Source organism: Bos indicus x Bos taurus, chromosome 16 (assembly GCF_003369695.1).
Source record: "Bos indicus x Bos taurus breed Angus x Brahman F1 hybrid chromosome 16, Bos_hybrid_MaternalHap_v2.0, whole genome shotgun sequence".
Lineage (NCBI taxonomy): Eukaryota > Metazoa > Chordata > Mammalia > Artiodactyla > Bovidae > Bos > Bos indicus x Bos taurus.
Genome location: NC_040091.1, coordinates 27,065,824 through 27,081,938, shown reverse-complemented (window position 1 = coordinate 27,081,938; position 16,115 = coordinate 27,065,824). Strand labels below are relative to the sequence as shown.

Genomic DNA, 16,115 nt, shown 5'->3' with positions numbered 1-16,115 from the left:
CAACTGCATTTTTAAAAATACACACACACAATATTTGGAAGAAGAGACATCCAAACCTCTTCTGGATGATGACATTAGCAGTGATTTTGGTCCATGACTATGTACCTGTCCTTTCAAAATTCGGGGCAATGAACTTGTATAAACAGAAAAAATATATATTTTTTTCAAAAAATGAAATAGAATTTTCTCTTTTTAAAAAGGATATACAGTATGTTTGGTGTCGTCTTCCTGTGGTTGTGACTCTAATCAGAAATTCCAACTCCAAATACTTCATCTATACATAAAAAGATAATTCTTTGGATAGGAATATTATTCACTATTATCAAAGCTAAACAATCCAAAGACAGTGACGAGAGTTAGAAAAGGGACATGGGCATAAGAGCCTGAGACTCTGCTAAACACTCTAATGCTCTAATGCACACCAGCTGTGCAACCTTAGGCAAGTTTCATAACCTCTTCATATAGTCTTTTCATCTGTAAAATGTCAGTTGCAAGGACAAAAAGGCTGCCTGGGCAATAAGGGACCATGTATCTGATGGTATGCAAAGCCACACAGACAAAAAAATCCTCAGTTTTATTCTGCATCTTCTAAATGTAACAAATATACTCAAAGACAGTGGCTCGTATAGCATAAATTAATCAGTAATGTGAAATCTTTCCATTTGAAAACAAATGCAGATAAATTTTCAAAGTAAAAAGCAAAACTTGAAAGCTTTAAAAATTCTGGCTTTAAAATTTTCTTTTAAAAATACCTAGAGTCACTTTTAAAAACTGAGTTGTGCTATGACTGGCCACATCCATCCTTGCTTCCAGACTTCCTGTCTGCAAGAGGAGACAGGTAAGCAATTGAAGATACACCTGAGGAGTCCTCTGTAAATCCCTAAGACTGGCCTACAACAAACACTCAGCAAACAGCAACTACTCTTACTGTCCCTAAGTATGTACAATTAGGTAAGAAGAACCATCTTCTTTTCTTCAGCCCAGACATGGCAGGGGGACAGGTCTTTTAACTGCTGTAAATTGTTAAGTGCCCAAGTCATTATTTAGGATGTCAATATGTAGTAAGCAATCAATATGGCTTGTCAGATCAAGAAATGTATAAGGAACATAAGACGCTGGAAAAAAAGAAAACACAGTATAACACAGGCTAACTAAATTTTGGTTGAAATAATCATCACCATATAACCAACACCCCCCCACACACAATGGGTACACAGATTGTGTAGATGTGTCTCAGATTTCCCCTTTCAGTGTTCAGGAACCAAAGCAATGCAGTTGTGGCTTTGTATTGTTTTCTTTGCAGAGAGGGTGACAGAAAAGACTAGGAAAGGAAAAGGGGCTGAGACTTGGGAGTTGTTACTGTAATTTGAATTCAAAGAGCACAAACTCTTTTCATCATCAGAAACTGGAATCTTGCCAGGTCAGGAAGGAGGTCCGGACCTGACCCAGACTTTGAACCTGACCACGTCCAGCTACCCCTCGACAGGGGGCTGGGCACTGGAAACCAGAAGAGTAGAGGCCAACATGGGATTGCAATAATGCTCGGTTTTGAGTCAAATGTCTATCAGTCAACCAGCTGCTCAGACCATCCATTTAATTAACCTACTCCTGAATTATTTATTATCTTCCCGAGTGAGAGAAAATTATTCTTTCTGGTTACCTGCTTTGCTTCAGGGGCTAATTCAAAGCTCTCTAAGCCTGATGAAGTTTGATGAAGCTCTCTGGTACCTGCCACCCCCTGGCCAAGGCAAAAATGTAAAGAAACAGCAAATGAAGTATTTCTTAAAAAGAGGGGTAGTTAGTCTTCTAGAATGCAAACAACTCCCTTGATCTCAAGAAGTACCGCAAGCTCCTTTAAAGCACATTAGGAAAGGTCTGTTGCATGTTTGAGCATGATCTGTTCTGCACCCCTTTTTAACCTAAGTTTTGTTTTCCCTTAATGAGTGCCAGCAACTTCAAGGCTCCATTCTGCACTGTATGATAGAGCCAGCCTTCCCCACAGAGGAAGAGATGATGCAAAATCCCATCACTTCTCACTCGCAGGATTTTTGATCAGCCCCGAAATTCCCACGTATGAATTTCTTCTCTCTCATCCCTAGATTAATAGGTCAACTGATGCACACACTTAACCCCTCTTAGACCTAAGGGGAAGCTTGGAGATCATCCAGGTCAACTTTCTCACTTTTGAGATGCCTTTCCTAAACATCTTCCCTAGGATGACACAGTCAGAAGTCTTCCCCCTCCTGGGGTTCCTGCTCCTCCCTGTCAGAGAGCCTTGTAACAGAGGCTGCTCTAGCTACTTAGTTCTGTTTTCAAAGAAATCCTCTCACTCTGGAAACCATTTGTACAAAACATCTTCATCCCACCCACCACGAAATTCTCTCCTGGTCTTCAATCCACCAGATGCATGTTCTCTGAGGCTCATGGGAACCATGACTCCAGGAACTCATCTCAGCATCCTTCCCTGGCACCTGACTTGCTGGGCAGCACCGGGGTGTTCCTAAAATGTGTGACGTTAGCTATTCTTCCCAACAAGTCTCTGATGGTGAGGGCGGGGAGCTTAAACAACCTCAGAGAAGGAAGCTCTGAGAGTAACTAGCCATGTCCCATGTTGTGCATCTCTGTAAGAGAACCAGCGTTCCTCATTTCTCTCTCCCTCCTTCTATTCAGAAGCACTCTGTCCCCTATTCCCAAGCCACACCTGCAGAGTCGGGACTCATTATGACTGCCCTCAACCTGATGCAGCCCCAGGAAGGGCAGCAGGCAAGTGTGTGCCCACTGGGGATGCCGGGGATCTCGCCAAAAGGAAAGGAGGTGTGCCATCGCAAAGCCTTTCAGGAGTTGACTGGCTCAGACCCCAGGAGGGCGATGGAGGAAACTCTCCCCTCCACCTGTCTCTGCGAGACTTTCCTCCACAGCCTCATTCATGCGTGTCTTTCTCCGATCTCCCTCCCTGGTCCTCGCTTTTCTCTCTCATCCTCACTGGCCCACCCCCTTCTTTGTCCACCTGCATCACCTGGTTTCCCTCCACTCCCCTTCCTGGCCCGGCCTCTCCCTACTTCCTCTTACAAGGCGCTCCCGTCGTGTTTCCACTTTGCCTCCAGTTATGCGGAAACGCAACCCACCACAGATGCTGACATTTTAAATGTTTAGTTGTTATAGTTACTTGACTAACTGCCGGGCCCATGGTGGCGCTTCTCCTTCGCCTCCCCGCGGGCAGGAGAGGAGGGGGCACGGGAAGTTGGGGGAAGGTTGCTCATCCCGGGGCCTGGGACACAAGGCCAAGCCCTGGCGAGGATGCCCTGCCCCGCGGCCCGGCGGTCCCTCCGCCTGCCGCCAGTAGGAGGGCACCGAAGGCGCGCCGGCCTCGGGATGCTCTGAACCATCTCCCGCCCGGGACAACCAGGCGGCGGCAGAGGGTCTAACCGCGGGTGCGCAGCGGCCGGCCGCCTCTCAGCCCACACTCGCGATGTGGAGAAAGTGAGGCGGCATTCCAGAGGACCTGGGGAAAGAGGCGGCCAGGGGCGCAAGAAAAGAGTTAGAAGCCGCTGCCGGTTACTCACGTGCCAGATGGCGAAGAAGATGAGGGCAGCGCACAGCACCAGCGAGAGCATGTAGCAGAAAGCAGCGAAAGTGAAGGCCATGGCCGGCCGGCGGGGGGCCGCGCGCACCCCAACACCAACACACCAAGCAGCGCCTAGGAGGCCGAAGTCCCTCTGGAGGACCGCACTCCCTCAAAAGGCGGGGGACAGCAAGGAGCCAGGTCTGCACCCTCCGCTCGAGGCCAGTGGCTAGGAAGGAGGCACGCCAGCGGAGAGCCGTGCGGGGCTGGGATAGGGGCAGGATTCCCGCAGGCTCCGGCGACCTGAGACGCCAGCTCCTCCGCGAAGACAGGTGCGTCGCGCGTCGTTGGCGGGAACTGTCCCCAAATCGAAGAAGAAACCAAATCAATAGCGAACTTCTGCAGTTAGTGCCAACCAGCCAGCTTCTCGAGACAACACGACGCGGGGGTGCGAGGACTCCTCGGAGGACCACGCGAGCCACGGAATCCCAGGGAAGAGCCCCCTCTGCTTCCCGCGTCTGAGCGGCACAGGAGAGCCGAGAGCGCCTCTCAGGACCCTCCCGCGCCACCTGGGCGCCAACCGAGAGCGTCCAGCGAGGTGCCCGGGAAGGGGGCGGGGGAGGGGGGCGACCCCGAGCTCCTCCCAAATCCCAGATCCAGCAGAGGCTCTTTCCCGGGGAAACAGGTCTTTAGGTAGCCGAGAAGAGCGAGGTTTCCTTGGCCCTGCGCCCCGGATGCGGTTTCCAGAGCTGCCGTGCGCTCCTAGGCGCGCCAGGCTCCGGCGGCCCCCGGGCCCACCAACCTTGGTAATCCAAGTTCCCCGGAAACTAGGGGTGGGACTCTAGTGTCTCCTGTGTCTAAGCGGCACAGGAGCCCGGCCACACAGGCTCCAGCCCAGCAGGCCCGCTGGAGTGGATCTCAGGCCAAGAGCTGCTCACCGCGAAGCTCGCTCCACCTGCTGCTGCTGCCTGTGCCGCTAAGAGCACTGAAGCTGCGCGGCCGGGGTCCCCTCCCTCTTGGCGCCCCACCCTCGGCTCCGGCTCCGCCGAGCACGCCCTCCCCGGCGGGTGGAGACTGCGGCGGCGACGGGGCCGGGGAAAGGTGGGCGGCCAAGCGCTGCTGGGCGCTCGGTCGCCGAGGCTGCCTCACTTGTGCGCGCCGGCCTCTCCGAGGAAACTTGAGGCCAGCAGCGCGGGTGGGGCGGGGCGGGACGGGACGGCCGTGCCGAGGTGGGGCGGGGTGGGGAGGAGCAGGGACTCTTTAAACACGTGCGTCTGGAGGAGGTGGGAAGCTGCGGAAGGGTATGTGTGTACCTCGCACCTAAAGGCTGCGGCTTCTCCCGGATCTCGCAGTTACTCTGGGGTGGGCATTGTAGGGGCTGAGGATGCTGATGTTGTGTTGGTTGGGGAGACAGGAAAATCTTTTGGACCCCAGGGTTGTCCAGTGGATTTTCCCAGCTATGGATTTCATAATGCTTCAGGTTGCGCTTGCAGCGCATCCCTGCAAATTCTCTGTGAGCATCTTTCCTTCGCATCCTTCACCCTCCCCCGCCGTCTGACCTTGGGATTGAGGAAGCTAGACTTTGAGGACTATTGTGGGCTGGAGATGCGGCAGCAATGGTTCGGTGTATATTGGCGTTGGTCTAGTGGATCTGTCAAAAGCTTGTGCTTTTGCAGTCAAACCCCATTCTAACTGCACCCTTCCTAGCCTCTGTAAATCTCGGTCTTCTTATCTGCTTAAGGGTCAACATTTAATTGCCTCTGGGTCTACATACTTTGCACTGCCAAGTGCAAAATGCAAATATGGGGCTTCTTATTTAAATATATATGGGGGATGGGGATCTTCCCTGGTAGCTCAGCTGGTAAAGAATCCGCGTGCAATGCAGGAGACCTGGATTCGATTCCTGGGTTGGGAAAAAACCCTGGACGAGGGCATGGCAATCCACTCCGGTGTTCTTGCCTGGAGAATCCCCATGTATAGAGGTGCCTGACGGGCTGCGGTCCATGGGGTCCCAAACAGTCGGACACGACTGAGAGACTAAGCACAGCACAGAGAGAGACTTTCAACATAGGAACAGCAGATTATTAAACCAAGGTTGAGGCCCGTCTGAGTACAGGACACCCTCCCCCAAGCCCTGCAACTGTAGAAGTTGCACACCTGTGACTTCAGCCCTGCCCTGTTATATTTTTTGCCACTTTATCTTTCACCTAAATATGTCTCTGAGTATAAAGTTTCTTTAAGAAAATTTGGAAATACAGAGATGGAAAAAAATGAAGCAAACGCTATTTGCCACTCTCAGACGCCACTAACACAAAAGTGGTGTATTTCTAGCTCTGTTTTTTGCTGTTTATTTTATATCAGTTATTTCTTTTAATTGTTGTGATTATGCTTCATAAATTTTTGTAACACCAGAACAATACAACAATCTCAAAGGGAAATTTGATCATTCAAATATTTCGAGACCCTTAAGGCTGATCTGGAGAAGGAAATGGCAACCCACTCCAGTGTTCTTGCCTGGAGAATCCCAGAGACAGGGCAGCCTGATGGGCTGCCGTCTATGGGGTCGCACAGAGTCGGACACGACTGAAGCGACTTAGTAGTAGTAGTAGTAGTAGTAGTAGTAGTAGTAAGGCTAATGTATTATCTTTTGTTTCTACTGGTTCCTTCTTATGGAATCCTAGCATCTCATCTCTCTAGTAATTTTATATTGTATGTCAAACTTTGTTTTGAGATGTTCTTTGTGGAAATTTGAGGTTTCTAAGATGATGTTATCCTTCTCCAAGGAAAATTTTATACTTCTTTTGCCAAGTGTCTGGGGGAAATGAGCACTCTAAAATTACCTGGATCCAGTTTCAGAGACTGAGATTTTGTGGACTAACCTACTAACTATGATCTGCGTGAAGGATGTCTTTATTTCTGGTTCAGTCTTATTCAAGTGGAGCAATCACTTTAGATCCCAAGCCAAAGCAAGTGGGTTATCAAGTTTTAAACCATGGTGGTCCTTGGAATCTGACTTTTGCCCCTACCCTGGAAAGCACTAAAAGCACAACCCAGCCTGTCAGCCATCTCCTCTAGGTTAGCAAATGTCTCTAGAGAAAACTGGCCGAAGTGCTAGTCTGGCCTCTCTGGGTTCCTGACCACTCAGAACTTGGCTTCAGTAATTCCTTACTCCTTTGTTGAGTTTGGTGCTTTTAAAAATATATAAATATATATATATATACACATATTTCATTCAGCTTTTAAAATTGTGTTCAGTAGGAAGATTGGTCCGGAGAAGGCAATGGCACCCCACTCCAGTACTCTTGCCTGGAAAATCCCATGGACAGAGGAACCTTGTAGGCTGCAGTCCACTCGGTCGCTAGGAGTCAGACATGACTGAGCGACTTCACTTTCACTTTTCACTTTCATGCATTGGAGAAGGAAATGGCAACCCACTCCAGCGTTCTTGCCTGGAGAATCCCAGGGACGGGGAAGCCTGGTGGGCTGCTGTCTATGGGGTCACACAGAGTCGGACATGACCGAAGCGACTTAGCAGCAGCAGCAGCAGGAAGATTGGTCTGAATTATCTAACCCAGCATTACCAGAATCAGAAGCCTGTACATGAAAGGAAAATTTAATTATCCTACCACTCTGACTTTCAAGTATCCATCCATATCACAGGCTCTATTTTTCTTGCCCATTCCTCAGCCGTGCTGTATCTCATTTTATCAGTTATAAAGTGGTATCTTAGTAAAGGTGACTACAGTGGTAGAATTTCAGAAAATAAGATCCCAGGCAGTTACTGTTATTCAACAACTATCTAGTCCCCATCTCTTGTGGGCATTCCTAAGGACCCATAAAGTTCCCAGGCTGATTGCTGAAGTAGTACATAACTCCTCCACAAGCCAATGTCTTTAAAAAAATAAAATAAATGTGCATGTGACACAGTACAGGAAGGCAAGGAATAAAGTGATTAGGAATGGGTGTTGAGTGACCAACTAAAGTGTTCTGTACCCAATTCCAATGTGAGGGGTCTTCCCATATCACCAAGCAATCCTCAGAAACCACCTGGGCATCCTACAATTCAACTCAAATCTTAATAGCATCAGATTCCACAAGTTAAGGGCTCAGTCTCACAAGCCAGTCTCCAGTTCAGATGCCAATCACACGATCACCTCTGCTTCTGCCAACTGGCAACCGATTGGAGGTTCCAATGATCCCTTCCTTGGATTTGATTAATTTGCTAGAGCAGTTCACAGTACTCAGGAATCCAGTTTACTTACTAGATTACCAGTTTATTACAAAGGATATTCAAGGATATGAATGAACAGCCAGATCAAGAGATATATAGAACAAGATCTGGAAGGCTCTCGAACTTAAGAGCATCTGTCACCATGGAGTTTGGGATGCACCACCCACAGTGATGTGTTCTGGTTCAGCAACCTGGAAGCTCTTGGCCATTTTTGACAAACTCAACCTCCATCCCCTCTCCCCTTCCCAGAAATCAGGGAGTAGGACCAATCCCACTGTCAGAAACTAATCATAGTTGATTCCCCACTCGACTAGCCCCCTTTCTTAGGAGTGTTCCAAAAGTCACATCATTAACATAAGCCAGTTATTGTAGAAAGGAGCTTGTTATGGATAGCAAGACACCATTTCACCTTTCTGGCTCTGAAGTGAGTTCAGGAACTGAGGACAAGAGACCAAATATTATAACAAAAGATGCTCACACTGCTCTTATCTCTCAGGATATTTTAAGAGTTTTTGGAGCAGTGAGTCAGGACAGTGGACATTTGAATGACCAAATATATATATTTCTTATAAATCATAATATCCTGCCAACCTATATTGTTTTAGCTGCTGTAGATATTTGAAAAGCCAATTACTTGATTTTTTTCTTCCCCAGCCTCTGTACAGGTAAGAGTGACCGTTGTGACGCAGCTTGAACCTCTAAGATATAGACTTCTTTTTGCCTGGAATGCAAACCTGATGCCTAGAAATACACCAGCAGTCTCATGATCATAAGAAGGAAATCATCTCATTAAGAATGGAAAAGCTAAAGAGACAGAGGAAGCAAGTACCATTGACAACATAGCTGGGCCTCCTGAAACAGAAGAAAGTGGGCAGGACACATCCTATAAATGAATGACATAGCCCTTGAGGATATGATATAAACTGGTTAGAACCAACTAGGTCCAAGATGGCAGAAGCTTTGACTTCCAATGGACCTTGAACCTCTTTATACAGGTTAGGTTAGCCTCCTAACCTCTTCCCAAGCTTATGTATATAGGTTAGTTTTGGTTTTCTTCCTTCTCTTATGAATAGTAACATTTCAGTTTCTCAAGAGTGAAGGCATATAACATGTCCCCACATGACTGAAGACTTGGTTCATCATGAAGCTTCTTCCAACCCTCAGCCCTATCCTGCTTCTTCCTCCCCTGACCCTCCCTCTCCACCTGACCCATAAGCATCAGTCAGAGAAGCAGTCAAAGTTTAAAGAAGTATGTCTTTGAATCCATGGGAAGCTCAGTTAAGTGGGCTGTGAGCCCCTTCTATCCCATTACCAACCCCATTCCACTCATAGGAAAATCTGACCAGACTTCATTTAGCACAGAATTCAAGAGTATATCCTGGGACTTCCCTGGTGGTGCAGTGACTAAGACTCGGTGCTCCCAATGCAGGGAGTCCAGATTCAATCCCTCGTCAGGGAATTAGATCCGACATGCCACAACTAAATATCCCTCAATAAAGGTCAAAGGTCCCCTGGGTCGCAACCAAGACCCAGCCCAGACAAACAAATAAAATTTTTTGAAAGTATCTCTTTACTGGGGCTTCCCAGGTAGCACCAGTGGTAAAGAATATGCCTGCCAGTGCAGCAGATATAAGAGACACAGTTTCAATCCCTGGGTCAGAAAGATCCCCAACGGGAAGGCATGGCAACCCACTCCCATATTCTTGCCTGGAGAATCCCATGGACAGAGGAGCCTGGCGGACTACAGTCCGTGGGGTCGCACAGAGTAGGACACAACTGAGTGACTCAGCACAGCACAGGACATGTCCTCACTGCTTCACATAAATGAACTCTGCACCTTTCAGGGCTGGTGTGGTTACTCCAGTTACTCCTTTGCTTCCCAGCCAAACTGTCAGAATCCCAGAAAGCTTTGCCCATCCTCCTTTGTAAACCCCACTCACCAGCTTTTCCCCCAGCCACTATGCAAATACTCCTCAAATCCCTACCAGACAGAGGATATGCCCACTTAATCCACCTCACCAAGACTCTCTGTTTCTCTCTCTTTGGTGAATTTGGTTATTGGAATGCCCTGAGAATTTGGATTTTTTAATGGCTTTTATTATATAATTTGGGGTTTCCCTGTTGGCTCAGTGGTAAAGAATCTGCCTGCCAATGCAGGAGACTCGGGTTCAATCCCTGGGTCAGGGGAAGGAAATAGCTATGCACTCTAGTATTCTTGCCTGGGAAATCCCGTGAACAGAGGAGCCTGGTGGGCTACAGTCCATGGGGTCACAAGAGTCAGACACGACTAAGCAACTAAACAACAGCAACAACAAATTATAAAATTTTCAAACATATAGAACAGCAAAGAAAAGAGAAGCTTGAATATTCAACTATGTATCACCTGGATTCAACAACTGTTAATGTCTTGCTGTATGTGCTTCTAATTGTCCCCAAATTGTATTTTATAGCTGGTTTGTTCAAACAGCGATCTAAAGATTTTCTCTTCACCCCTCATCTCTCAAAGCATTATAACCTTTTGCTTGCATATAGTTTATTCACCAATCCTTTTTTTTTTTTAAGTTGAATGCCTGCTATTAACAGCTCTGGGCTGAGCATGGTGACTTTGTTCACTGGTTTCCAATGTTTGCTGCTCTGTATGCCCTCAAAAATCTAAGTTAGCATTATCTAGCCTAGGAATTTGTCTACTTAATTTGCTTGGCACACATTCACACATGTGGAGAAGCTGGCTATCAATTGTAGACTCGTGACTGGTAGATGAATCACTTCTTCGTTTTCCTTAAAATAATTTAAATCCAATTGGACTTCCTGTCTAGCTTGTAGGACTAGTAGGAAATTCACCATCAGCCTTCAGTGGGGTTCCCGCACGAGTTTGGATAGAGCTTCTGCGGGGCTTACGTAGCATCAAAGCACCGGGCTTTGGTCATCAGCCCAACTGGTTCCTGCTGAGACATCCTAACTGAACTGGTCATGGGTTCTTTCACCTCTGGCCTTCTGTTCTTCCTAGGTGGTGTGTCTGGGAGCTCCTCTGCTTGGCTTTTCCAGCCTCCCTGGGCACCACACTGCCATGTCTCTAAGGTCCCGCCGCTTCCATGAGTTGCTGGCATGAACACTGTATGGGTCTCCTCTCCTCCAGAACACGCACTTCTGCCTCTTCACTGTCTGCAGGACATTGCTTCCTGCTTCCTTCTTGCTACTGCCAAAGCCATTCTCTCTCCTCTCTCATCTTTTCTCCTCAGGGACATCTCGCAGAATCTCTCCCAAATCAGGAAGAACCCTTGACTTGACTTCAAAGACCTTCTACTTTCCACTTTGCAACTTATTTGGCCAATATTCACTGGTATAACTGTAGTGATTGTGATACTCTTGAAAGATTTCTGTTCCAGTTGGTAAGTACAATGACAGTTACTGCAGCAAACAGTAAAATTAATAAATAATTAAAGATTCTAAACTAAACTCATTCATTTGGGTCAATTGTCATAGGATGTCACAAGGACCATTGATAAACAGGACTCTCAGATGCTTATTTATCACAAAGCACACCATGCAGGTGACATCCCTGTTTATCACTATACTGGAATCATGTGGTTGCCACAGATTCTAATTAGTTGCTACTTCAGTCATATTTGTGCATAGTAATGTTTGTGTAAGTGGTAAATGTAGTGTTTCAATATTTATAAACTCAAGAATTTATCAATAAATATCTTTTAAAACTCTCAGAACAAAAAAGAGGACCAAGAATGGATACATTCATTAATGTTCCATTTAAATATCATACAACTCAATCTTCTGAGTCTGCAAAGAATAAACAATATTAATAAAGAAATGTAGCCTAGAATATCTACTGTGTAGATTTCAAAATGACCTGAACATTTTTATACTGTGCAAGAATTGGTACAAGTTCACATAATACTTTTTATTTCTTTAATGCAAAATAGATTGTTTCAAAATATGAGTGTCTCATCAGTGCTAGGAAAATAAATATAGGATGCAAATGGTGCTCTGAGTTGACTGTTAAAAGATTTAGATATTCAAAAGAGTGGCAATCACGTTTTGCCAAAGCTTGAGGTTCAATAAAAAGAATTGTAATTATCAATGAAATAATCAAAAGATCAGTTTCACGCTATAACATATTTGAAAGAACAGTATCTTCAAAATTAAAATATTGATTAAATGATTTAAAATATTCAGGAAGTACCTTTTAAAAGATTAACTAGGGACTTCCCTGGTGGTCCAGTGGTTAAGAATCTGCCTTGCAGTGCAGGGGATAGGGGTCTAATCCCTGGTCAGGAAACTAAGATCCCACATGCCACGGAGGAGCTAAACCTGCACGCCGCAACTTCTGAGCCTCCACACTCTGGAGCCTGTGTGCCACAACTAGAGTCTGTGAGGCAACGAAAGATCCCCCAGGACGCAGCCAAGTAAACACATAAATATACATATTTTAAAAAAAGATTAACACTAGCCAGCATGTGCTTGAGCATAATCAAGCATTTCCCAGCATGAAATATTCAACAGTCATTTTAAAAAGAACAGTATCTATATAAGAATACATTACATTCTAGATTTATGTTCCCACTTATTGGAAAACATATACCGACTGAAATGAGAAAACAGCTTATTTTAAAAGTTATAAATCAAAAAAGTAAAACATGCACTTTCTATGAACCTTCAACTGTTTCATATAAAAGCATATCAAAATTTATTTTAAAACAAGAAATTTTAAATTTTGTTGATCTTGTGGAGTTAGAATAATATTTAAAATAATAACCAAACTTTATTGCCGATGTTTAAGAAAAACAGTGTCAATAAGACATAGTTTCATGGAAACATTTTGTTCAGACAGTACTAGTGCCTGTAGGTTAGGGGAAAGTCCCTATTTCAGTCAAACTTTTAGAAATATTTCTAAATGTTTTTAATTTGACACTGTCATTGTATTCAATTACCCCTGGATGATGTAATGAAGGATGTAAAGTACTTAGTACTGATTTATCCTTAGTACTTATTTATCTTATAAATGGAAGTTTGTACTTCTTGACCACCTAATCTCTATTTCATTTTTTTCCGTTCTGATCTTTATTATTTCCTTCTTTCTACTAACTGTGGGCTTTGTTTGATTACCTTTTTCTAGTTCCTTTAGGTATAGGGATAATTTTCTTGAGATTTTTTGTTTGTTTCCTAAGTTCGACCTGTACCACTATAACCTTACATCTTAGAACTGCTTTTGCTGCATCTCAGACTTTGGAACATTGTGTTGGAAAACTCTTCTATATGTAGTTGTAGTTTTGCTGTGTCCATGGGAGGAGACAAGCTTAGGATCTTTCTACTCTGCCATCTTGATCCCACCCCCACAGAATTTAAAATTTTTATATTCATTTGATGTATCTTGTAAAAGGAAAGTAAACATGTAGAAAAAAATTAGAGAATTAGCCTTAATAAACCATATTCTAATAGTGATAGTCACACTTTCCATGACTTTATAAGAAATGTGTTTCTGTTAAATTGATTTAATTCTATAATTAATAAAAGTAATAAAGCCTATAAGGATAAATAAAGGAAGCTTTAGAGAAACAAAGAAATATCATATACCACTTGAAACAAAACAAATTATAAATTCTAAGAAGGCTGTTCAAACATCTAGGTAAATTATGTAAAGTGAGGGATGACAAGAGTCAGCAGTGTAATGAATTTTTAAGTTGTTTCTATTTATTAAATGCTGTCATTCTGCCAAATGATGTTTGCAAAGCTCCATGGATTGAAAGTAATAAAAAATCAATCTGAATTATTAAGTATATTATTTCATGATAACAGAGAGGCCTAGCCAGTCCCCACTTCTCCCCATACTTTTGGGGAGGCCAACTTGACTCTTCCAACCCCAGACCTATGGGTTAACTGCATCCAGCACCACATACAGCAGAGACAATACCCAGCTGAGCCTAGCCCAGGGCTGAGCCATGAGCAAAGAAAGAGTGGTTATTGTTTTAAGTAACTAAGTTTGGTGGTTGTTTGTTTTGTAGTGATAGACCATTGCAAATGTCCCTTTATCCACTAAGTGGCCTTTTTAATTTGGTGTCCACTGTAGATAGAACTCATGGCTTCTAGAAAGAAGTGTGTAATGAAGCAAACTCCCTTATAGCTTAGGTAAGATACACCTCCAGATCTTATACCTCCATTTGCTCTGATTCCCACAGCCACCCAAGCCCCATTCCACAATCAGAGACACAAAGGCTCTGAGGTCTGGGCCAGGCTTGGGCTCCAGGGCTCAGTTGTCCTCAGACATCAGAATACTTACCACCCTGTTTGTGTAAAGGATGTTGTTGTTTTTAAAACATATATAAGATCCACCACTTTAACCATCTTTCAGCATTTGGTTCTGTGATACTGAGTACATTCACATTGTATACAACCATCACCACTATTCATCTCCAGAAATTGTTTTAACTTCCCACACTGAAACTCCACCCCCAGTGAACAGTAAGACCCCATTCTCCCTGCCCCAGCCCTGACAACCACAATTCTACTTTCTGTCTCTATAAATCTGATTGGTCTAGATACTTCATATAAGTACAATTTGGAAAACTCAGCAGTGGCCACAGGACTGGAAAAGGTCAGTTTTCATTCCAATCCCAAAGAAAGGCAATGCCAAAGAATGTTCAAACTACAGCACAATTGCACTCATCTCACACGCTAGCAAAGTGATGCTCAAAATTCTCTAAGTCAGGCTTCAACAGTACATGAACCTTGAACTTCCGGATGTTCAAGCTGGTTTTAGAAAAGGCAGAGGAACCAGAGATGAAATTGTCAACATCCGTTGGATCATAGAAAAAGCAAGAGGGTTCCAGAAAAACATCTACTTCTGCTTTATTGACTATGCCAAAGCCTTTGACTGTGTGGATCACAACAAACTGGAAAATTCTTCAAGAGATGGGAATACCAGACCACCTAACCCGCCTCCTGAGAAATCTGTATGCAGTTCAAGAAGCAACAGTTAGAACTGGACATGGAACAACAGACTGGTTCCAAATTGGGAAAGGAGTACGTCAAGGCTGTATATTGTTACCCTGCTTTTTTAACTTCTCTGCAGCATACATCATGCAAAATGCTTGGCTGGATGAAGCATAAGCTGGAATCAAGATTGCTGGGAGAAATATCAATAACCACAGATATGCAGATGAAACCACACTTATGGCAGAAAGCAAAGAAGAACTAAATAGCCTCTTGATGAAAGTGAAAGAGGAGAATGAAAATGTAGGCTTAAAACTCAACATTCAGAAAACTAAGATCATGGCATCTGGTTCCATCACTTCATGGCAAATAGATGGAAAAATAATGGAAACAGTGATAGACTTTATTGGGCTCCAAAATCACTGCAGATGGTGACTGCAGCCATGAAATTAAAAGATGCTTGCTCCTTGGAAGAAAAGTTATGACCAACCTTGACAGCATATTAAAAAGCAGAGACATTACTTTGCCAACAAAGGTCCATCTAGTCAAAGCTATGGTTTTTCCAGTAGTCGTGTATGAATGTGAGAGTTGGACTATAAAGAAAGCTGAATGCATAAGAATTGATGCTTTTGAACCATGGTGTTAGAGAAGATGCTTGAGAGTCCCTTGGGCAGCAAGGAGATCCAACTAGTCCATCCTAAAGGAAATCAGTGCCGAATATTCATTGGAAGGACTGATGCTGAAGCTGAAACTCCAATACTTTGGCCACCTGATGTGAAGAACTGACTCATTTGAAAAGACCCTGATGCTGGGAAAGATTGAAGGCAGGAGGAGAAGGGGATGACAGAGGATGAGATGGATGGATGGCATCACTGACTCAATGGACATGAGTTTGAGTAAACTCTGGAAGTTGGTGATGAGCAGGGAAGCCTGGCATGCTGCAGTCCATGGGGTCACAAACAGTCAGACATGACTGAGCAACTGAGCTGAACTGAACTGAACCACACTGTCTTATAATTCAATTTTTAAAATTTTATTTTATTGAAGTATAATTTATTGACAATGTCACATTAGTTTCTGCTGTACAGCAAAGGGATTGAGTTACATATATATTGTTATATAATAATATATATGAGTTATATATATATATGAGTTTTAGGGGCTTCTCTGGTGGCTCAGTGGTAAAGAATCACCTGCAATGCAAGAGACCTGGGTTTGATCCAGGGTCAGGAAGATCCCCTGCAGAAGGGAATGGCAAACTACTCCAGTATTCTTGCCCAGAAAAGTCCATGGATACAGGAGCCTCATGGGCTACAGTCCATGGTGTCACAAAGAGTTGGACACAACTGAGTGACTAACACGTACATATGAGTTATA

General features: G+C 44.4%; 1 protein-coding gene across 30 annotated transcripts in view; it reads right to left on the bottom strand.

Annotated features, from left to right (window-relative positions):
- CNIH3 (cornichon family AMPA receptor auxiliary protein 3) overlaps positions 1 to 16,115 on the bottom strand; it is a 276,611-nt gene that overhangs the window by 127,128 nt on the left and 133,368 nt on the right. For 3 of the 30 annotated variants that reach the window (XM_027564550.1, XM_027564578.1, XM_027564581.1), the window contains exon 1: positions 3,564 to 3,859. The exons of 23 other annotated variants lie outside the window; for them this stretch is intronic. In XM_027564550.1, coding sequence (XP_027420351.1) covers positions 3,564 to 3,644 — 81 coding nt within the window. In that variant the 5' untranslated portion in view covers positions 3,645 to 3,859. 4 more of the 30 variants (XM_027564562.1, XM_027564573.1, XM_027564563.1 and 1 more) reach the window with 3 other exon arrangements.